Raw genomic sequence first — 23970 nt, forward strand, 5'->3', positions numbered from 1 at the left:
CAGTCCCTGCGTTTGTTAAATGGGGCTGTATTACATGCCTGCTGGTTTATTGGGAGGGATATATGAGATAATGCAGGGAAGGCCCCTGGCACAGAAACTGGCACAGAACAGGCAATTAATGTCAGCTTCTGCCTCTCCAGGTTGCATCTAATTTGCACCTTCCTTATCCAGCCTTAAGTTGCTTAAGATTAATCTCTCCGCCCCTGCCTCCCCTTTGCTAAATTCTACCTCATCATTATTTTCTTTTATCCTGATCAGATTCGATGCTGCTAGTCCCTCCCAAATTTCTACCTGCATATCTGGGAACAGCATGTATTAGAAAGCCCACAGGCAAAGGGAGAATTTGGGCACCAGCCACAAACTATTAGATTTTCACAGAACTTAATTCACACCAGGCCTCATCTAGAGCACAAGTAAATTTCCATTCTAAGGGCATATTGTCCAGTTGTTTATAATCAGTCTGGCCTTCGTTTCACATACATTGGCTGAGGCTCTACTAAGTGCCAGTGGTTGTGCTTGACCTGGCAGTTCAGGTGTGGCTACTGGCCCTCCATGAGCAAACCTTCTGGTAAGGAAGGCAAGAATTCCGTATAAGTGGCTCCTGTCTAGAGACACATATCACTCCTGCATGCAATTGTCAGAGTAGTGGTGAACAGCGTGAGCACATGCTTCCTTTTTACTATACCCACGAAGTAGTTTGCTAAGGCCCACTGGCTGCTGCCTTTCTAAACCTCTTCCCCACACCCTCTCTCAGCCATATCTGGCTTAGATGTTAACTTATGCTCTTGCATTTGTCTTCTGGAGATCACTCCTCTGCAAAGCTTTTCTGGCTCCTCCTGGTACTTGGGATGGACTCGACCTGGCCACGGCAGTGCTCTCCTAAGGTCTGCGCTTAGCTGGAGTGTGGACCAACAGAACCACTTGCTCAGAGAGCCTCTTCTTGCCCTTTTCTCTCCTAAGTGTCTCTTCCAGGGCAGGCTGGATCTCCATAATAGCATTGGCTGCAGGCTGATTTTAAGAATTTGTGCTGTAAGAGCTGTCAGCTATATTCCTTGGACTGTGACTGGGTCATTTAAACTTTCCAACAACGATTTATCATTTGGCTGACTTTTTCTTCATTTTTTTTCCCTAGTGCTAGTCTTCCAGGACTATCAAAGGATGATAAAGATAAGCCAAAGGGGAGCCAGATGGAGTTTTGTTGATTAACATGGATAAGCTCCCTGTTCCTTAAAAGTCAGAAGTTAATACTAAAAATAAAAGTTTTAATGAAATTGCTATTAGAGAAGAATTTGCACAAAATGGTGTGTCCATCCCCATAGGCACTGTATATTTATTTCAAATTAGACTGTTAATTGGATGTGATTCCCAGGTACCACAGAGCAGATCAGTTGTGTGGCTATCTTATGAGCCAGGGGGTTCATCAATAAGTGACCAGTAATTTGGGGCTTAACATGACAATAACTAGTTTCTCAAATAAAAGCAATGAGTTGTGGTGTGTTCATTCTAGAAATTGGAAACTTTATTTAAAACACTCTGGGAATTGAATCAACTGCCCACCAATGGCCACTTTTGTAAAGTCTATGACCTGCTCAGCAAGTGTAATTGGCTATATAGTTGCAACCCTGCACTCTCATGATTTTGTGCCCCAGTAAATTTCAAGCCAATGCACAATTCTCTGGACCATGAATAAAGCTTAAATTCTGACATTCAAATCTTTCCATCATTTAATGCCAACATAAAAACCCCTTTAAAATAAACTGTCTTTCTCTTATGGAATGAACTTCTGTTCCTAGTCAAATCTGTCTTCTAATGACTCCACTGTACCCAATAACTTGACGATCCCCCACTCTCCTCATATCATTTCCTTTAGCAAGAATTATCTCTTCCTCCTAATAATAAATACTGCTCAGTTTTCATGGTCGGAACCAAGTCGCTAAATCCATAATTTCCTGAGCACTTGCTTTTGCAAAGTACTGTTTCAGATTCTGTAGTTATGACCAATGACGAAGACATTCCCTATCCAGGAAGTAGTCTTCATCATGGTCCTCTGTAAGAATCAAAGTATGCTTTAAAAGGACCAGTGATCATAAAGCACAAACCGATTAACTAAAAAACTTAGGGAAGAGTGGCAGGGAATCAATGCTTTTGAAAAGCACCACAGTGATTCTAATCCATACCTGGAGTTGAGAATGCTGCTCTGAGTCTTCTCCAATCCACACTAACTTTTCCTCCTCTAAATTTCTATGCTATACTGATTATAATATTCATTTAATAGTTATTTTATTTCAGATTTATTTTCAATTTTCTTATATGTTTTCCAGTGAGATGGTTGTGGTCTTGAGGGGAGGGGTAGTGCCCTATATACCTTTAAATATTGAATATATAACATATAACTTTCACCACAGTAAGTATCTATAGATGCTCCTTTGTGGTATTTCCCAAGGACTTAAAACCAGAATAGAAAAAGATCTGGATGGCCAATACAACCTTGGTAATCTGCAATCCCAAATAACCTGGGTAACCTGCAATCTCAAACTAGATTGAGGGTCCACAAAGACCCTCTGCCTCCCAACTTAGTCTACTCACCAAGCCCATTTCTGTGCTGAAGATGTTCTTTCCATCTTGATCTGTATCAATCTCTTCCCCTGGGCTTCATGGTAGTGACAATTAGTGAAGACTATATTTACCTCTCAGAAACCTTCCTCCCTTCTAAACATGTATCTGAACCCCCGGAAACAATACCTCATCTTGGAATGGTTTGCTATGGGAAAGAGTGAAGGTATCAGGCCAAGAGCTAGTTATCCATTTTTCCACATTCTATTTCATGCCAAGCCATGGAGAGAACACAGGCTTATTTTACCCAGTGGTCTCTAGTGAGTGCCTCTGAACAGAAATTTCAAGGTCCGGTTCAACAGGACTTTGCAGGCTACAGCAGAGCCATCAATTCCAACGGTCACCACCAGCTGTCAGGAGAGAAGGCCCAACTCGGGAGAATATTCCAGATGCTCCCCCAATTTCTCTCGGGTGGCTTTTTGAAATCATCCCTGCCAAATCGGCATGAATGAGGGACAGATGAGATTTCAGGACACAGCTTTTCTCTGACAGCTTATTCTATATTTGGTTTTTGGAGTTACTCAGTAGATTTTGCAGATGAAAGAAAGCTTTAGAATTCCATAGGCATGAGCCAGTATGGGCTGGACAGCTGCACTGATCCACACCTGAGAGTCAGATCAGCCCCATCTTTCTCACTTACAAAAAGGTGACCTTGGAGAGGTCATTTTACCAACCCTCTTAAAATATCAGTTGATGAGGTAACAAAATGAGGCCTAACTACCAATATTTGAGTCCTATTGTAGGATAATGAGGCAATTCTGCAGAGCCAGCCCCCTGACAGCTCCCAGTGAAGATTAGTTTCCCTCCACATTTAACTTGGACTTACTGGATTTCACCTTGACCCTATCATAAACTGGACGAGATGATATCATTGTTGTTGTTGTTGTTGTTGTTGTTGTTGTTGTTGTTGTTGTTGTTGTTGTATTCCAGTGTAGTGTGGTTCAAGCTGCTGAACAATTAGGAAGTTCTTCCTAATATCAAACCCAGATCTACCTGGACCATTAGATGGATTCAAAGTCACAGGTTAACCCAAATCTTGCCTCATGTGGAGGAATTCGCTTCTCCATCACTTGCTTCTGCCTTTAAATATGGATGCTGAGATTGTGTCCTGCTGAAGTCTGCAAACTAGATACAAAGTTTATTGAGTGACGTCCTTGGGCCAATAATTGCATTAGGCAGTGGGGATGCAAACATGACAAAGAGCTGTCCTCTGCCGTCTAAGAGAGCACGTTCTTTCTAATGATGATGGGCACAGGAAAAGACAGGGATGAATCCACATCTCAGAGGCAGGAAGGGACTCTGCAGAAGGTGGACAGCAGAGAGTTCCTTGCTCAGATCCTTGAGGGTCAAGGTTCTAAGGGGATTTGAGGAATTTCTGTGACCTTAACTGGGTCTTAAAATGGGTCAAATTAAGGAAAGGATGAGAAGGAATAAAATCCAGAAAGAAGAAATATTGGGAGCAAAAGCAAAGAGGGGAAAAGAGTGATGTTAGGAAGTAGAGTAGAATGACCTTGTAGGAGCGTAGATTGTGAGATAAGCTTGGTGAGAAATGAAGATGAGGAGGCGGCAGAAAGACACCTGTGGGGGCTGTGTTTTGTATGTATCTGGTGCCTTTGGACATCGGAAGTTGGGGAGAGGCATGGGTTGCTTTTCCCTTAGGAATATTACTACATGCCAAGAAAGAAGGGAAAACTGTGAGATGGATATGGATGGACCCCCTCTTCCTAAAGAAATGTACTATCAGAAATGTACTAGTACTGCCAATAGTTCCCCCAAATCTGTTACATAATCAAAGTGAAATTATAGTTTTAGAACCAAAATAGAAAACAAAAACTCATCTTCATGTCCAATGAACAGCCTCCTTCCTGGTACCGTCATTTAAACTTGGAGATGTTCTCATTAGAACAGTAGATTATAATATTAGCAGTGCCCTTCCCTACCAGTGCCTGCCTAGGATAATGTTGCTGTCTCGAGAATGTCCCTTAGGAATGCAAAACAAAGTCTTACAGATTCTAAGCACCTTTGGGGACTATCAATAGTTCTGAATGAGCTTTTTGATATTGACAGATGGAGAGACAGAGACAGACAGACAGACAGACAGACAGACACACACACACACACACACACACACACACACACAGTCCGTTTCACTCATGATTCACAATAGAATGAAGCTGTGATCTTCTTTTGTCCCTCACATAATGAGTTCTCCTCCCTCCTGTGCACACCTAGCCCTACCTACATCTCAAGATGTGCTCCTTCAGAGCAAGAAACAGCTGATAATTTCCAACAGGTTAGAGAAGAAGAGGACCAAGAGCCAGAGTAGAAATGGGAGGTGAAATCCCCCAGTCCTGGTCACATCCCATTTACCTAGAGCTTTTGCCTCTCCCTTGGGAAGCCCCTGCACCTGCAGTTAAGATGTCATCTGTCTTGTCTTTCAGCATCTCTGGTGCCCAGGGCCGACTCAGGGTGTGAGTGGAAGCTGCCTCGTTGGGCAGCCCTAGACAGTGGGTTTGCTTTGTGGCCAGCATTCTGATGAGGGCTGCACATTGCATGAAATATCTTAAATCACCAACCTGGTTTCCTAGCATCTCAGGCAACCAGGGAGGAAAGTTGTGAGCAGAGGGGTTCAGAAATGAAGCTCTGCGAGTTGCCTGCTAATGCCACCAGTATTGGGATCTGCTTAATTGTACGTATCCTTCCATTGTTCCTCCCTTTGCATTAAGTTGGGAGGGAACTCCAGACTGTCAAGGCCTTGTGATACCCCACCCACACTGGCTTTTATGCAGTAGACTATTTTTGACTGTGAACAGAATATTAGAATACCTTTGAAATGAAATGAATGAATAAATAAACAAATAATCTCTCTTGGTTTCCCTAAGCTCTCCCTTGAAATGCTGTCTGATTCTTTTATTCCTTTTAGCCCTTGTTATAGGATAAAAAAAAGAAAAACCTATCTGTATCCCAACGGTTAGCACTGGGAGCTCAGGTGGGGAGGATTGAAAAGCACGAATGGGACCCATTTTGTACATTTGTTCACCACCCGGCTTCTCTTCCCTGGAGGCTCCTGGCTCTTGTCATTTCTGTTCCTGCCACAGAAGCCAGAAAAGGGGAGCTTTCTTCCTTCCTCTTCCTTTTCAGGGTTCCTCCAGGCCCTGAGAGAAACCACAGCCACCACTGTGGGTGTATGGCTGCAGGAGGAGGCTGGGGGGAGACCTGTATCTCTTTTCAATTTAGCTGCTTCCAATGATATCTGACTTAAGACAGGGGACGCCCAGCTTCCACTCTGAAGAAAGCTGAGGCTCACTTTTCATGAATAGATAAAAAATTCCTTCTGATATCAGGTAAGTGGGCACCATAATCCGTTCTCCAGTTGTCTGGCCAGGTGAACAGGAGCAGCCATCTCTGCTTCCCTCTGGCTCAGTCATCTCAGCCAGGAAAGGCAATGATATCTCTGCCTTGGAGGACAGGAGCAGGAAGGAGGAAGAAGCTGGGGGAGGCTGTTACCTCCCCAGCCTAAACACATGGTGTTGCGTGTTTCTGTGTCTCTGCAGATTCACCTACACCCTTGGAGAGGGCATGTGGCTGCCTCTCAGCAAGAGCTTCGTGATTCCGCCCGCGGAACTGGCCATCAACCCATCCGCCAAGTGTAAGACAGACATGACGGTGATGGAGGACGCGGTGGAGGTCAGGTGAGTCCAGCTGTGGGTGCACAGGCCGCACCAGGCTTGGGAGGCTGGTTGGAAAACTACCTGGAGGCTCCAGGTACTTGGGAATAAGTCACTGCAAGCTGAAGGGAGAAGTTGGCAGGCTGCCTTCAAATCCCCCATCCGCAGTGCCAGGAGCTGCTCTTTATCTGGGTCAATATTGCACACCCCAAGGCTCACTGGCTGGAAGAAGACATAAAATTAGAGTTTGTAAGCGCTTCCCACATACCCCAAGGACTGACAGGCAATAAAATGTTAATTTCCTTGCCTAAGTTTAGACCTCCTTCTTTGACCAGGCGTTACAGCCTTGGCTCATTTCCCAGACATGGAGAATGCCCGTAATGTGTTAGTCCAAGGCTCAGAGTATGGCTGATATTTAATTTTTATAAGAGAGAGTGAGACCAGATCCAGTTGACCATCGAGGGACATGGAAGGAGGCACCACTTGTTGCTTCTGGAGTCCCCTGACTCTTCCCCGCCTCCCACTGCTTCTCCCTGCAGAGAGGAGCTGATGACCTCATCCTCCTTCGACAGCCTGGAGGTCCTCTTAGATTCCTTTGGGCCAGTGCGCGACTGCAGCAAAGACAACGGGGGCTGCAGCAAGAATTTCCGCTGCATTTCAGACCGCAAGTTGGACTCCACAGGCTGCGTGGTATGTCGGTCCTGCCTGCCAAGCGGGGAGTTTCTTTTTGGGGTTGGGGAGAAGCACAGGTGAGATGCGATGCAGGTGTAGATATGGATGCAAATGTGCTGTGGGCCCCACCTTTGCTGCCATCTAGTCTAAATTAGAAATTGTCTATTAATTTTTAAATTTTAATATATTTTATTGGTGCATTGTAATTCTACATTTTAATGAAGTTCAGAGTGACAAGAATATATGCACACAGCCCTTGGCGTCTCTCTCTCCAAGTCCTATCCTGCCCACTCCTTTCCCATCCCTGTACATGTTGCTGGGATTAGGATTGATCATTTGGTATGTGTACATAGCCTTATCTCTTAATAGGAACTAGGAGATAAGCACCAGTCAGTTAATCAAGAACTCGCTATGAAAACCGACTGTGTGTTTTACAACTACCCGCGGAAAATTTTGTGATTTGTGCAGTGTGATTCTTTCTTTCTGGTCTGACAAGATAGATGCTGAGAACTATTTGTGAATCAATTAATTGCCTAATTATAATTAATTATACTTAATTAATTGTTAACGTATTGTTAACTTATTAGCATATCATTATTTAATTACAGCATTAATAAATATAATAGGGAACTTTAAGAGAAACCTACCTAAAATCAGAGCAGTGGAAGAAGCATGTTATATCAGAGATGGTAAAGAAAAATATAAAGAAAATATGTGACCCCTTTGAGAGCATAGCATGGGACCCCTGCTTCATGTGGGCATCTGTGTCTTGTGTGCAGGCATGTGGACTGTGGCTACCTATAACACATGTGAAGTTGTTAAGGAGCAGTACCACCTGGGCTGGAGCAGACTAAGCTACCTCCCATGCCACAGATATGAAGACTGTTCTGGACCATGGAGTCAGGAGCAGACGCCATTAGGTGCCAGTTCCTTTAGGATGGTCATGTTCCTGCCCATCAGCAGGCTGGATCCTCTGTTTCTAGCTCTGCCATCCTTAGAGGGGAGAATGATGCAATCCTCCAGAGAAGAGGGAATGGGACAGAGACACATGGCAGGGAAACCATGCAAGGCAAGAACAGAGGAGAGGGCTAGCTCAGTCCTTGAGACGTGCTGTTCTGTGGTGCTGGGGGATAGGGCCGGAGCATTCAGCTCTGGAGGAGCTGCGGTGCATGTATGAATAAGCCAGGGGAAGCTGTGAGGATGCAGAGCTGACGCAGGCTTTTTTCCCCATCTCTGAGTACCTGTTCTGTTCAGGAAGCTGTTCTACCTCAAAGAACCTGGCCTCTGTGTGCCTGGCCTCTGTGGTGCAAGTTCCCGACCCTAAGGCCTCCTCAGACTGCTACAGCTTAGACAGCAGCTGATGGGCACTGTTCACCGGAGACAGGAGAGAACGAGCAGAAAGAAAAACGGAAGAGAGAGCTGAGGGGGAGATGGAAGGAGAAGCCAGTGTGCGTCATAGAGAGGGCAAAGAAGAACAGAGAGCTATCGGGAAATCACCAAGGAAAGTACCTGCTGGAGCATGTGTTCCAGAGGCAGCCAGGCAGAAAGCTGATCCCGTGTTCCCCTCCCTGTGGCTGGCAAGCCTCCTATGTCATGAGCACTGAGCTCCCCAGCTGGGTCCCTGAGGACACAATTCTATTGTCTAATGGCGCTCCCAGCTGAGCCACGTCTACTCAGCCTACGTCTTCATTCAGATTTCAACCTTTCCTTCCTTAGTACTCTCTGGGGTCATTCTAAGTGCTGAAACACTGTGTGTGCAAGAGCCCGTCCTCCATAGCCTCCCCATGTACATTTGTGTACATCACACACACACACACACACACACACACACACACACACACGGAAGGACAGATTCTCCCTCTCCCCAAGCCGCCCAGGGTTTGTTAGCCTGTCCCATGCCTCTTCTGTTGGTGGTCCCGGCCCTTATACTTGGCATAGAGCTGTGCTGATGGGTTTCTGGATTTCTGTACCTTTAACACTGTGGTCTGTGAGACGGAGCTAGCAGGAATAGTTCTGATGAATATGCATTTGCAATAAGGCGCTGCATTTCAGAATTGAAGCCACTGCAGAAAGTCGCCCAATTATACCAGTCCTTGGTATTAGCATAATACTTTGAAGTCACCAGCCCACGTGACTCTGAAGGGAGGAGGTGCAGGCTGATTGGCAGGCAGGGTCCATTGACTGGTGACTCAGGCTACCTGAGGCAGGATGGCTATGTTAGGAGCAGATGCATTATGTCATGGTGTTTATGACCCTACTGAGAAAATTAGGGACTTGACTTTGAACCTGACCTGACTCCATTGGGCATCAGTGCTGCTGTCCCCACCCCCTGGTGCGTTAGTAGAGCAAGTCTCTCGTCCTCTGGAGGTGGACCAGAGACAAAGCCATCAGTTACACCAATAAGGACTTGGCTGTCTTCCTCCTCTCCACACAAGCCCTTCAATTCAGTTCTTTCAGTGCTAAACTCAAAGGCTTCCAAAGAAAAGCATATTTTTATAAAAGGAGAAAACAGATGAGCAACTTGGAGATGCTGGCCCTTCAGGAACCTGGGGGAAAGGCAGAAATGTAGAAAAGGACAGTGCATGCACCTGTATATTTTTTCTGATTTAATTCAAACCAGACAGGTGGCATTCACATTATGTCCACATCAGCTGCTCAACTTTCTTTCTAGGAAGGCAGGGCACGTCCATCGGTTATGCATGGACTCCCACAGGGTTAATTGCTACCCAGTTAATTTCCCTGTTGTTTATATAGTCCCCGAGGACAAAAAGCAAATGTCTGTGAAAGGTACAGGCATGAACAAACCACAGTCTCCAGCCATTATGAACCAGGGCACTCTCCAACAGCTGGGGATCCTACAAGCTTCTAGAAGGTTCCCACCCACTCCCCACTGCTGACCAAATCTTACCCATTGTCTTTAATGTTCATGGTAGCGGTGCTTCTCCATTCTACGGAGTCCTTCAAGGGTGCCATATTATCATAGTGCTGCTTGGACAAATTGCAGGGAAATTAGTGGCTTAAAGCCACACACATTTAGTATCTTACAGTTCTGCAGATGAGAATCCAATATGGGTGTCACAGGGCTAGCGTCGAGGGGTCAACAGGGCTGCATTCCTCTCTGGAGGGTTGAGAGCGCCCACTTCCTCACCTTTTCCATCCTCCAGAGCCCACCTACATTTCTTGGCTCATGGTCTGCTTCCTCCATCTAGAAAACCAGCAACACTGCATTTTACTGACCATTCTGTAGCACTTCTCCCCCTTTCTCTCCCACTCTCTCTCTTTTCCACTTCTAGGGACTTTAGTGATTACATCAGGTCCTAGCTAATCCAGGATAATCGTTCATCTTGAGATCCTCAATTTAATCAATTTGTAAAGTGTCTTTTGCCATGGAAGGTGATGTGCTCACAGATTCCTGGGATTGTGTCAGTGACAAATCTCAGGAACCCTTCCTGGTGGGAGACCACACTGGGAATTAGAGGCTTGGGAAGCAGGACTCCAGCCTCCCTACTCCCAGCTTTAACATGGGTATCTTTGTTCTTATGAAGCTTATCTATTGGGGCTCACTATAAAATTTGGTGCCAAGGATTGAAAATGATTGTTTATGCTATACCCAAAACAAAGAAAATAGAAAAGAAGAAAATACATGTTCAAATGCTCCTGGTTCATCTTCACACCTATCCTGAGTGTGTCCAAAATAAAAGCCTGCCTTTGCTGTGGAGAGTGCTGGGATGAACTTGGGTACGTAGGCAATGGCCACATAACAGGGAAAGGTGAGATGCCCTGCTTTCTTGTGCATGGGATCCATAATCTCCCTGGTCAGTTCATCATGCTCTCATGAGCTTTGCATTACCCAGTGACCTTCCCGCCCTTCCCTCCACATGCCATCCGGGATGCTTTCCCATGGAATGTGTCATTTCACCTCAACCGAGAACACCTCAACCACTAGGGATGACTGTCTCTCTCTCCTCTCCTCTTCTTTTCTCTCTCTCTCCTGTCTCTCTCTCTCTCTCTCTCTCTCTCTCTCTCTCTCTCTCTCTCTTCCTCCCTCCCTCTCTCTTTCTGTGTGTGTGTGTGTGTGCCCCAGTCAATGTTATCACTGTTATCATCCAAGACAATTGACCATATAACCTGGAGGAAGGAAAATTTATTTGTTCACTGTTTTTTGGAGATCTTGGAGTTTATATCAGGCTGGGTCTTCAGAACTGAGGGCATGGCATTAGAAACAGAGAGAGGGGGACACATGGGCTCTGCTCTCACCTCCTGGAGGCCAGAAACCAGACAGCCAACCAGCAAGGGCAGTCAGAGCCACAAGCACAGTCCCTGTTATAGTTACATTGTCCCCTAAGGAGCTCATTTATCAATATTCAGGGTTGATAGTTAGCTCATGTGAATTGTAATCTCAGCAGTGGGTAAATCCATTGCAATGGGTGTATCTGGGAGGAGGTCTGAGCTGATATGCTCTGGCTGATGAAGGTGGAGCCCTGAAGCTGTGGCCTTGGGGATTATATATGGATCCTCATCCCCTCATCCCCACTTTCTCTTCCAGCCTCCACACATCATGCATTCTCCCTCCCTCTGCTTTCCATCACCATGACCTGAGATCAAAAGTCCGCAGCCTCAAATGGACTGAACCCCAAAGCCAAGAGAAAATAAGCCTTCCTTCCTCTGAGCTATGTGGTCAGATCTATTAAATTATAGCTGTGAAAATACTGCCTAATACAATCCCTACAGCCACAATGCCAGAGACCCACGTGCTCCAGTCACACCCCACCTGCCTAGGTTACCATCCAGTAAATCTGTTACAGTGGATTCACACATGAGATTACAACCATCATGACGTCATTACATCAATTTGAGCGCTATAACAGAAGTTCTTGAGGGGACATTCTATAACTATCTTTCTTTCTCTTTATAGAACAGTAAGCAGAAGCATATGCTTCAGAGCCTTCTAGGGAAATGGGAACAGGAAGTTATCATCACCTAAAATATAAATTTAACTCCATCAAATTTTTTCCCTTGGGAGAAGTCCTGCTTGTCAGCACCCATCAAAAAATTGTGGGAATCATTATTTGTGAAAGGAATCAGATTGCCATCTAGTAAAAGAAAATCTATTTTGAGTGGGAATTATGTACCTGTCTTATGAATCATCCAGGTAAGGTGAGGCAGGCCCAGCTGCAGAAATGCATCCCTCTTATCCCCAAGGGGGCCTGGATATATTCACGTGTCCATCACTTATATCCATCTGCCCACAGAGCATCCACTTTGTATCCTGGCACTGAGGTGTGTGTGTTTTAGAAAGATTCTTCCACCCTCCCAAGTAATTAATCAACCAAAATCATCAATAGCAAAAGAGGGGAAAAGATGGCAAAGAAAAAGAGTTGAATGGGGAAAATCATTTTAATCTCATTAGCAAATTATGCCTTAGACCAGTAATAAGTCAAGAAGCCACGAGCATCTCGTGAAAGATGATTAACCTTGTGTATTTTAGGGGTCACTGAAATATGAGCTCATTTATTAGACCTTCTTGATGGGGGAGGGCAGTTTCCATAATTAATGGAGTTTTCTTCTTAAGTTCATCAAGTCCCTGGGACTGTTAAATGTAACCTATGCAAACAGGGGTTGATCTATGACCTTGGGGTTCTCTCCTGAGCAAGTTCTTTTCCAAGGAACTAGGGGAAGGATTGTCCACAGCCAGGAGAAAAGAACATCCAGTCCTTTTAAACAGAATGTGCACATTCCTCCTAAATGCTAGGATTTTCCCTAACAAACATTCTTTCTGCAAATACTTGCAGGAAGAGGGGCATGGTCTGGATACTATAACTTCTTCATATTTGGACATCAAATTTGGAGGAAACTTAGAATGTGAATCTAATGGCAGAAGAAAGATTCATTCAAAAAATTGTATCATGGAAAGTTTTATCGATGAACTCCTTGAAAAATGGGTATTCTGCATCCCAGGGGTTAAGAACAAAAGTCTTTGTTGTTGTTGTTGTTGTTGTTGTTGTTGTTGTTGTTTGTTTCTGCCTTTTTTATTCCAGGAGATATTTCTAAAATGTTTTATTTTGAATTGTAACAAAATTCATTTATAGTGCAGTAAAGATAACTCCATCCTTTCCAGTACTTGAGCATCTTGTCTTGCCTTCAATGTCATCCTTCTAGACAGTTTGCAATCTTTTGTCCTAAAATATTTGGACCCATAATGTAGTGTTTAAGTGTATGTGTGTGAAAAGAGGGACAGAGAGACAAATATAAATAATATTAGGCTGAATCTATAAATCCATATAAGACCCAAGAATATACTCTGGGAATTATTTAAAACAGTCAAACGATGAATCTATAGGATTGCTTTACTGTCTCGACATGTTAGCGCTATTATTTTAAGGCTTTAGGTTTCACTGCACTTGGGAAGTGGGACAGTAGGATGACAGGGATAAACATAAGCTTCGGGGTCAGACAGAGCTAAGTCTGATTCCATCCTTTTCTACCACTGTGACCTTAAGCAAGCTACTCAGTCTTTTGAGTCTAATTTTACTCATCTGTAAAATGGGGTTGAAAATAATATATGTAAATAATGGACGTCCTACACAAAGAATCGCTCAATTTCTGATAGCTACGGTTATTATTTTTAGCCTTGCTTACAAGAAAAATAAACATTCAACTTGCACAGGGCAGCTCACATGGCCTTTTCTCTAGATCTTCTGAGAGAGTGTGAATACCAGGTGGTCTGATTTGGGATAGCAATGGTCACCTAGACATCAGGACGAGGCGAGCTGTGCCTGTGCCAGGTCTGGGCATTTCTGGAACAAAGCCTGACTGTGCTTCATTCAGTGAGGTCTTCTTTGTCTAAAATCATGCTTGAGGGAACATTCTGAAAAAAAGGCAGGTGGTTGGGAAGACGGGAGTCCTGGCTGGTCACCGAGATGGCTAGCTGGTATGAGGGTTGAAACCACATGGGCAGGAATAACAGGAGACTGGCTTCATCTCTGCCTGGTGGCGTCTAGCGAGCTTTAACGAAGAAAACAAACAGACAAAACAGAACTCTTGTGTGGCTAATAGTGTAAGCCGTTTAATTCAACGGAGCTTTGTGCTTTGCCCAGGAATTCATGCCTGGACAGCCACACAGCTACGCCAGCTTCCTTCCTGTGACACATCTGGCCTGACAGCTGAGTGGCCCAGGCACCCGATGGGTTGGGGGCTAGGGAAGGTGGGGAGCCATCCTCGGCTGCCTGATTTGCCTGTTCATCATCATCTGGACCTTGCGGGTTTCAGCAGGGGGAACTCTCTTTAAAACTGTCACCCAGTCAGCTCTCCCTGCTGCCTTCCCCGGGCTGGACCCGGCTGGAGTCCTGGCGGGCCCACAGGGGCCATTTGTTTGGTGAATTTTAACTGTAGCATCAGCAAACTGCACATCCAGCTGTGATCTTTGACTGGGAGGGGAGGAGGGGAGAAGAGGTGGGCTTTCAGAAGCACATCTGCAGCAGCTCTGGGCTACAACTGGGGGAACTAGGCCGTGGTACTTGGCAGCAGAGGAAAAGACCAAGGAGAGAAAGAGGGGAGATGATCAACAACATGATTCCACCAACTTTTGAAACTTGGGTTTGGGTTTGGTTTTGGTGCGGGCGTAGTGTGTTTGTTGACCGGCAGGATGTATGGTGAGCCATCCATAAAAGCCAATCTTTGGGGTCAAATCTGGCCCCCCATTCTAGCTGCCTGAATATTAGCAAAGTATCGCCTGTTAGAATCAGCTCTAATGCTAATGTGCAGAATCTATTGCACACACAGAAGACAGCAGGACGGCAAGACAGGTATTGGCTTCTGAAGGGAGTCCAGGCGCAGTGTGGTGGCACATGCCGCTAATCACAGCACTGGCGGGGCTGAGACAGGAGAATTTCAGGTTCTAGGACAGCTTCAGTAAGTAGTGAGACTCTCATCAACCTAGCAAGACTTTGTTTCTCCCCCTCACACACACACAGAAAAAATTTGTCTGAAGTGTAGCTTGGAGATAGAATGCCCCTGGGTTCCATCCCCAGTACCAAAAAGTACATAAATTGAAAATAAAGAGAGTGTAGTTCAGCAGGAGGCATGAATTAATTGGCAAATTAATGATTTCATCATTAATCTCTATTTATTTGTTTATTTTGGTACTAGGGATTGAACTATACTCTTAGCTGTTTTAGATTTTTTTTTTTGAAAATAGGGTCTTGCTAAGTTGCTGAGGGTCCCCGAATGTTGCTGAGGCCGGTTTTGAACTTATAATCCTCCTGTCCCAGCATCCCAAGGGTTAGAGGAGTGCACTTTAATTCTGTTGTATTCCTTCCCATCCCTGCTGAGGACAGCTGCAGAAGCTGGCAGGGCTGGGCTCTGTCCTGCTGCAGCTCTCGCTTTCAGCCTCCTCGGAGGAAGCAGCTTTAGTGCAAATGTATATGATCTGTGCGCAGTGAGAAGCAAGGTGTCACAAGCCAAGGTCATCTGCTTTTAAAGAGTGAGAGAGACGTTCATGGATTAGTTGCCAGTTTTCATAGCTTCAAGGTAAAATGCTAAAAATAGGTGTCAGTGATTATACTCCGGTGAAGAGAACCCGGTCCCTTGATTCACCCGCTCGTGTGGATGCTTCTGATTGTGCCAGTGCCCATCGGGACTCAGCCCCATGAAGGACAGCTCGGGCTGCTACGACCGCCACATAGGGGTGGACTGCTCAGATGGCTTCAATGGCGGCTGCGAGCAACTGTGTCTCCAGCAGGTGGCGCCCTTCCCGGACGACCCAGCTTTGTACAACATCCTCATGTTCTGCGGGTGAGTGGAGCCTCAGGGGGCCTGTTGAGGTGTGAACGTCCACGCGGGGGAAGAGGTCACCAGCCCCCAGGCTGAGGAAAGAGCCCGAGGCATAGGAAGAGAGGACTCTAAGGGAAAGTCTAGGCCAAGTTCTCTACGTGTGGAAATCCAGCCTCCTTTACCTGCAAGGGAAAATTAAACCCAGAGCTTGCTTAAATCACTGTTCAATTAGGCCAGGATGTCCCAGACTGTGCTTTGTGCAGCTCTGTTAATTAGATGTTTTGTGATGAGAGGCACTCGGTGGTCTAAAACTTGGGATAGATCCTATGAAACTGATCAATTGCCAAGGAAAGGAGGGCTGTCTCCCCAAGTTCTGCCCCTGGAGTTCCAGCATGTTGAGCGGTCATTCCTAATCAGGCAAAGTCACTCCTCAGTTTGAAGCGCCCTTCACAATGGCTAAGCTCTGTTGCTCACACTTTTCTTTTGTTCTTGGGATAGCTCCGCAAGGGCCAGCTTACACATTAGAAAACAAATGCCCAGCCAGGCATAGTGGCACATGCCTGTACTCACATGCAGTACTTGGGAAGCTGAGAGAGGAAGATTCCAGGTTCCAGGAAAGCCTCAGCAGCACAGAGACTCTCAGCAAACTAGCGAGACCCTGTTTCAAAACAGAAAATTTAAAAGGCTGGGCTTGCAGCTTGGAGGTAGAATGTCCCTGGGCTCAGTCGTTCCCAAGACCCAAAACAACAACAATACTACTACTGATAATAAAAAAATGGAACGCACATGAACTGTAAGCGACTTTCTCATGACTGGTGAGATAGATTAAGATCAGATTTCAGACCCTCTCTTTTGAAAGTTCTGCAGTTTTCTCAAAATTTAAATTTATGCCACTGAGTGGAATTATATATAAAGACATTTTCCTGCTATATTTATAAAGTAAATATTTAGCACACTCTGCTATACGTGCAGCTTGCTTTCCTCCTCTTCCTCTTCCTCTTCCTCTCCCTCTCTCTTCCTCCTCCTCCTCCTCCTCCTCCTCCTCCTCCTCCTCCTCCTCCTCCTCCTCTTCTTCTTCTTCTTCTTCTTCTTCTTCTTCTTCTTCTTCTTCTTCTTCTTCTTCTTCTTCTTCTTCTTCTTCTTCTTCTCTCTCCCCCCCCCTCTCTTCAGGTCAGGCAGAGCCTTTAGTTTATCCAGAAGCCATGCTGACCCCTGGGATGAAAAGAGGAATAACATATAGCTCTTACCTTCCAGGATCTCCTCATCCCATAGGTTTACAGTGAATATCAGCATTTGTGGTAATAAGACTCCACTGAGTGCTAAAGGCCCATGCTGAATAATCATGGGGAGAGTCTTCAGTGGAGTTGTAATGTTATTTTTATTCTGTTGTATTTTGCCTTATTTCTTTGCAATCGAGCAATTTTCATATTTGGTGTCTGGTAACATCCCGTTCCATAAATAGCAGCTTGCTCTACATTTTCCTGTGCTCCATAATGTAATCATTAGGGTTGACCCACTTTAATTAATAGAAGTAAACGCGGCCGAAATTACATATATTTTTAAATGGTTGTTTAATAGATATATATTTGTTTGCTTAAGAAATATATATTTCGGCACCTGCTTGTGCAGAGAAGCTAGTAAGGTGTCAGATATAGGAGAAAGGACCCGGTACCAGATCCGGCCTCTCCCTTCAAAGGAGTTTACAAGTGGGACGGCCCCAAGAAAGGGGATAAAGTGGTGATGTGGAAAGGGAAGCCCCCAGTATGTTTACAATGGACTGAAGGGGGCCAGATAGCTACAGAATTCTTCCCAGGGTCACAGTGTATGGGCAGCTCAAGAAAGGAGCCGCTTCGCCGTCTCCTGTGGACCTCACTAGAACCATGAGGTCCTCTCCGCATCCCGAGTCCATTTGTTTCAGGACTAAGAACTAGGTACCTCATGGCCCTTGCTTTTCTGTTTCCATCAGAATTAGGCTCACGCATGTTCAGCACTCTCCAAACACTATATATAGCTGGCCAAAGAAGTTCTTGATTTGAGCTGCTTATATGAAGATCATCTTGCATGCACTCATAATTAAAGAGCTCCGCTCACACCTGTTCACATGGTAAAGTCGTATTAGCACGGGCTTCGTTTGCGGCTTTCTAATAATAATAGCAACCCATACTAAGGGCCCAGCTATCTGCAAGGCACGGTCACAGTCTCCTATGTTGTATCTCAGTCGGCTCAAGAATGCCTTGAAACAGCTACTTTCCCCCTCTTTTTACAATTTTGGAACTGAAGCTCAGTGACTAAGCAACTGGCCCAAGATCACCCAGTGAAGGGCAGAGTCGTTATCATCGCAGTATCGCTTCCCACTACTTAGATGGTTGAGCAGCCGAGCATGGTGGCACGGGCCTATGATCCTGGATATTTGGAAAACTGAGACAGGAGAATCACAGGTTTGAGAACAGCCTTAGAAACTTAGCAAGAATCTCGGCAAACTATTGATAATCCTGTTTCAAAACAAAAAAATAAAAAGGACTAGGGGTGTACTCTGGGGGTAGATGCCCCTGGATTCAGTCCCCAGTAAAACACAGACACAGACACAGACACAAAAATTAATAATTTGTTCCTCTAGAACAGAAGTTTTTTTTTTTTTTGGGGGGGGGTACCTGGGATGCAACCCAGGTGCATTCTACCTCTGAGCTTCAACCAGACCTATTTTGTTTTTATTTTTTAATTGAAACCAGGGTTTCACTGTGTTGCAAAGGGCCTCACTAAGTAGCTGAGGCTGGCCTCAAACCACAACCCTCCTGTCTCAGCCTCCCAAATGCTAGCATTGCAAGCATTCACCACCACGCCTGGCAGAACAGGAGTCTTTATCTTATTACAACAATTACTAAATGGAGTGATACATGAAATATCTTAATACTGTGGGCACCTTTACCTTCAAAGTCTCTTGTATTCTAAGAAGAGAGCCACATTCGATCAATATTCTTTTGCAATGACAGCGCAATCAAAGAAGTATTTCTTACTTGAGCTAAAAAGTGCATATTACTTATAACTACAAATCAGGCCAATTAATGACATGTGAGTGATTGACCCATGGTTACCAAATTAGTATCGTTTTTCATTAGCGTAGCCATACCTGCATGCTGGGGAGCAGGCCAGGAGGCCGTGTTCAGTTAATGTGTGCATGGCATTCACACTGTGTGCCGACCTCTCTTTAGTTCAGGACGGCTACTCTAGATGAAGGGGGGGGGGTTTATATGGGTTGATCTTGTGCCTGGATATATTCAAACAGAACACGGCCAAGAGATCATAAATCTTCCTAATTTCTTAGTTGACTCGTCACAGGACCAGGTTAGAAAGTTATTAATTTCTTAAGCACAGTGTCATTCCTTTCTCTGCCTAATTACCCTCCCAACAAATGCAGGATCCTGCCATCTAGATGATTCTTGGGCAAAACTCTGTTATATCTTGTACTTAAATGTGTTAACTCATTCACAAGGTTATCTGCAATGATTCTTTCTGTGACCTGTTTGGGCAAGACTTCAAGGGAAAGGTAAGATATTTGTGATAAGCCTCAATCTCTAGTCTTAAGAAACTTAGTTACAAAGAGATCAGAATCCAGTTGAGATATTCCAAATCATTGACTAGCCAACACTCTCCCAAAGGCAACTCTCGCCAGTGGGTGGAGCTGACTTGCGTGCATAGCGCCCGAATAGAATAATTTATCTCGAGTTCTCCACCCTGTTAGGTGCATCGAGGATTACAAGCTTGGAGTGGACGGACGCTCCTGCCAGCTCATCACGGAGACCTGCCCAGAGGGAGGCGACTGTGGGGAAAGTAGGGAGATCCCCATGAACCAGACTCTCTTTGGGGAGATGTTCTTTGGCTACAACAACCAGTCCAAAGAAGTGGCGGCTGGGCAGGTGCTGAAAGGAACATACAGGTGACCACAATGCATGGAGCTGGTTATTCAGGGCGGTTGGCGAATCTTCTCAGAGTAGCTTGACACTCAGCACAAAGTTGTACATCTTGGAGCAACATGACCAGGAAATGCCTAAAGGGTTACGTTATGCTCTCGTCTACCCACCACCTTCTCCAAGTCCTATATTCTTCCCAGAATCTAAAAGCTCTGCTTCCTCTGAGGGCAGAGTAGATTGTTGAGTGAGATTTGATCTTGCCCTGGATGTGATATGCAAGTCGCCCCCAAATGCTCAAGTTCCAATCTCTCTCCAGAAGACTCAGTGTGTGATCAACCTAGAAAAGCAGCCCTCAGAGTGTGACGCAGGACCCCTGAGGACCCCTGAGCCCCTGCAGGGAATATTCAAGGTCCTGTTTCTCCACCTGTAGAAAGATTGGATATTCTCCTACAGTTCAACTCAAGCAAGACAGTGCAATAATTTGGATTTAGTCCTCAGAATCCAATTGCCTTCTATTAAGCAGGGCCCTTAAATTGTGAAAAATATAAAAGAATGCCACTCCGATCATTTTTGCTTAAATATGTTAATATGGAATGGGCTTATTATTGTGATTTAAAAATGAATTAGTTTTTTAACATTTCTGCTTAAATTCCTGATGTAGTGAATATCATTAGATGTAATTGGGGGACTTTATTATATAGATACAATAAAGCTACTTGGGACCTTTGATTCCTTATAAGAGTGTAAAAGAGTCCTAAGAACAAAATATTTCAAGCCACTTATCTAGAATATTTTCAGGAGATTCTCCATTTGACCCCTGGCCATATTCTACCTTGGCTGTTTGGTTACATATTCTTTAGATCCAAAAGAGGAAGAAGATGATAGCGTTGGTGAGGATGTTAGTGTTATGCTATGGACCTGAACTTGCTAGCAACCTAGGCCTAAATCTTAGGAATAAACTGATAATAAATTCCCAAGCTAGTTCTTAGAACTGTTACAGACAGGTGACTGCACCAATATTTCCCCTTTTAGTCTGGAGATAGGTTTGCCCAAGACAAGAGCATAGTGTTGTAACCATCTTATAGTCACTATTGTCTTAAAGTTAGCCCAAAGCCAGGCGTGGTGGCGCACGCTTGTCATCCCAGTACTAGGGAGGCTGAGACAGGATGATCACAGGTTCAAGGACAGCCTTAGCAAGTAGTGAGACTCTCAGCAATCTAGTGAGGTCCTGTTACCACATAAAAAAATAAAATAAAATAGGGCTGGAGGTGTGTCATGGAAGTAGAATGCCCCTGGGTTCCATCTTCAGTACCGAATGAATGAATGAATGAATGAATGAATAAAAATTAGCTCGAGTGTCTCCAGGTCTTGTAGAGAGGGGATCTCAGAGCAGGATGAGAGGGAGGGAGGAGTGTTTTTGACCCCCTCAGTGTGCTTTCTTAGCTGGTTCATCTCACATCTACAGCAGTGCTCACCTTACGAACCTCCCCCCTATGTCTCATCCCTGACATGTGCATCAAATGAGGCCCAAAGTGGGAGGAACTTGTGGCCAAAGAGAACTCTTACATTCTGTGCTAAAATATAGACGGCCCACTAGGAGTGGCGCCCACCCGGACACTCAGAAATGAAGGTATGCCCTGTTTCTAGGCAAAACAACTTTGCTCGTGGTTTAGAGCATCAGCTGCCAGATGGTCTTGTGGTGGCCACTGTCCCCCTGGAGAACCAGTGCCTGGAAGAAATTTCAGAGCCCACCCCAGACCCGGACTTCTTGACTGGTAAGTGTGCCTGCCCTTCGCTGGCAGAAGCCAGGCAGCCCCCTAGGGTTTCAGAAAATAACAACTCTTGACCTTGGTTGTTTGGGTTTCAAAGCTAGTGACTTCTTTATACATAATAAATGCTCAGCTATAACACAGAACGCTATTAGGACTATTTGTCAGTAAAATTGTCAATATTATCACATAATTACCTGCAAAATGGTTGTGATATCTTCACTTGCTGCTTCCACAGGGATGCTGCCAAAATGAATGAGATAATAACTGTGTAAAAGTTCAGAGGTTTTGGTGGGATTAGAGGAAATAACCAGGTCATAAAGGCAGAGAGAGAGAGAGAGAGAGAGAGAGAGAGAGAGAGAGAGAGAGAGAGAGGTGTCAGATTGTTCCTCTCACCCAAATATCTGATATTGCTGCTGTTGGGTTCCCTGGAGAGTGCTCAGGGCCCAGTGTGGAGGACCTGAAATTGATAGAGCTTTGTTGCCAGTTGACCCTGAATTCGAGTCCCAGCTCTCCTCCGTGCTAGCGGTGTGACATCAGGCAATAGACTCCCTCTGGCCTCAGCGCCTCTCGTCAAGAGGTGAGGGTGATAACACCTGCCCCTCTGTGTTGGTGTTAGGCCAGTGACAGTCTTCCTTCTGGCCCACAATGAAGCACAGTACAGGGTGGTTAAAGAGGCCCGAACCTCAGGGTATGTGTCTCCTTGCAGTGCCTCTGAAGACTCCCATCGCCACTACCTGGGCAAAAAAAGAGACTTTAAAGTGTCCCAAGGGTGCTAACTGGGATGAATGAAGCCCCACTTGCTAGAAGGCTAAAAATAAGCTGATTCTGTTGTGGGTTTCGTCCTTTTCTTCATTATTCCCTCCAAACTCATTCTATGTTTTTTTTCCCTATCTATATCTTTCTCCATTATTTCTTTTCTTTTCCAAAGAATGGAGTGAACCAAGCGTGGCCTCCTCCAGATATCAAGTTATTTTGCAAATTGTTGACGAAGACTAGAAGTAGGTCGTAGGTCTGCCTGTGGCCACAACACAGCCATTCATCACATGGGTTCTGGAGCTTAAGGCCTGGACTCAGCGCCACGTTGGCCGTGTGTGATCTGGACAAGTCGCTTCTCTCCTCTGTGCCTCTATTTCTTTGACTTGTAAGGACAGGTGTTATCATTCTGTCTTTCTTATGGGATCAAGATGAGAAATAGACGAGATAATATTTTTTAAGTTCTTAGCACAGTTCCTAACACAGAGTAAAATCTGGGTTTGTTAACTGACTAAATGTACCAAGGAAGAAAGAAAAGAAAACAGAATGAGAAACAGCAAATAGTGTCTTCCTGATCGGAAGAGCAAGAGACTAAGCTCAGATATGACTTGGGCCAGCAATAAAACTCTTCAAAATCAATTGCCTATGAAAGACACACACACACACACACACACACACACACACACACACACACCTGAAGAAATCAAAATGGGCCTCCAGACCTTCCCTAAAGCTATGCCTCTAGCATAAGGGAATCTAGTTTGCTGTATGCACATCACATGTTGAGAAATGCTTCCGGCCTGTGTATGAAAGGGCTTGTGAAGGAGGTATGTGGTGGTACCTACAAGCAGGGCAGGTTCCACACTACTCATTGATACCCCAGGTTCCACACTGATAAACTACTTGTTCTCTGATGAGGTCCCCTCAGGACTCCGTCTCACACTTCATAGCACGCGGTGGAGGGGGAGGTTTCTCATTTAGCAGCTCAGGGAGCTCCTGGGGTATTTCAGGATGCTGCCCAAGGCCTCCAGGATGAGGAAGTGCATAAAAGTGAGAAACATCAGAAGAACGTGTTTGGATCCACATGTTTGTGAATAAGGAAGAGATTCAAATGTGGTCCTCATTCAAAAGGAGGCTTCTCTCTCCTCTGTGCCCGTGGGCCTCTCCTAATGTGGCTTGCCGAAGACTAAATAAATAAATGAAAAGACAACCAGAGGGGACGTTTTCATTTTTCATGGTTCAGAGGCAATGAAATGTAACATTTCTAGAAGTGCAGAGGGAACTGGTTCCTACCTGGCTACTTTTCTCTCCAGCTGTTGTTTTTAACCCATTTTGGTGGCTAAGAGGTACCGGTGAGGCCAAGAGCTTATATTTCCTTTGATAGAAGCAAAGAGACTGATCTTGTTTTTAAATACCAGAAGAACAAAAGGATCGATTACAGAAGAGATGTTTGATCAAATTTTCCCCATCTTCTCTCTCCAGTTCTGGCAGTATTTTAACTTTCTCAAAAGGTACAGAGTGAACCATGTATCATGTTGCATTCTGTGTTATTATAGGTCATAAACCTTATAAGCCTACAAGCACGGAGGGCTTTAAAGCTAAAGAGATATTCAGAAGCGTCTAGATCAGCATTTGCAAGGAAGGTTTTTGTTTTGTTTTGTTTTTTATGAAAAATCAGAGTTCTATTCAGCCATGAGTTCCTTCTTCAAACATGTTTGGAAAGACTCCCCTCTCAGCAATTTACATCACCTTAGCATTAGAAAAGGATCCAAGAAGCCTGCAGCAAAGAAATCCCATTCACTTTATTTAAAC

General features: G+C 44.9%; 1 protein-coding gene across 1 annotated transcript in view; it reads left to right on the top strand.

The window, feature by feature from the left end:
* Positions 1-23970, top strand: part of ASTN1 (astrotactin 1) — a gene marked incomplete at both ends in the record, with an annotated part of 316550 nt that overhangs the window by 220269 nt on the left and 72311 nt on the right. The window contains 5 exons of the mRNA XM_080699009.1: positions 6168-6305; positions 6821-6971; positions 15580-15746; positions 19465-19659; positions 21281-21408. Of these exons, the coding sequence (XP_080555135.1) occupies positions 6168-6305; positions 6821-6971; positions 15580-15746; positions 19465-19659; positions 21281-21408 (779 nt within the window). The remainder of the gene's footprint in view (positions 1-6167; positions 6306-6820; positions 6972-15579; positions 15747-19464; positions 19660-21280; positions 21409-23970) is intronic.

The sequence above is a fragment of the Muscardinus avellanarius genome (genome assembly GCF_963383645.1).
Source record: "Muscardinus avellanarius genome assembly, chromosome: 7".
In the NCBI taxonomy this organism is placed as follows: domain Eukaryota; kingdom Metazoa; phylum Chordata; class Mammalia; order Rodentia; family Gliridae; genus Muscardinus; species Muscardinus avellanarius.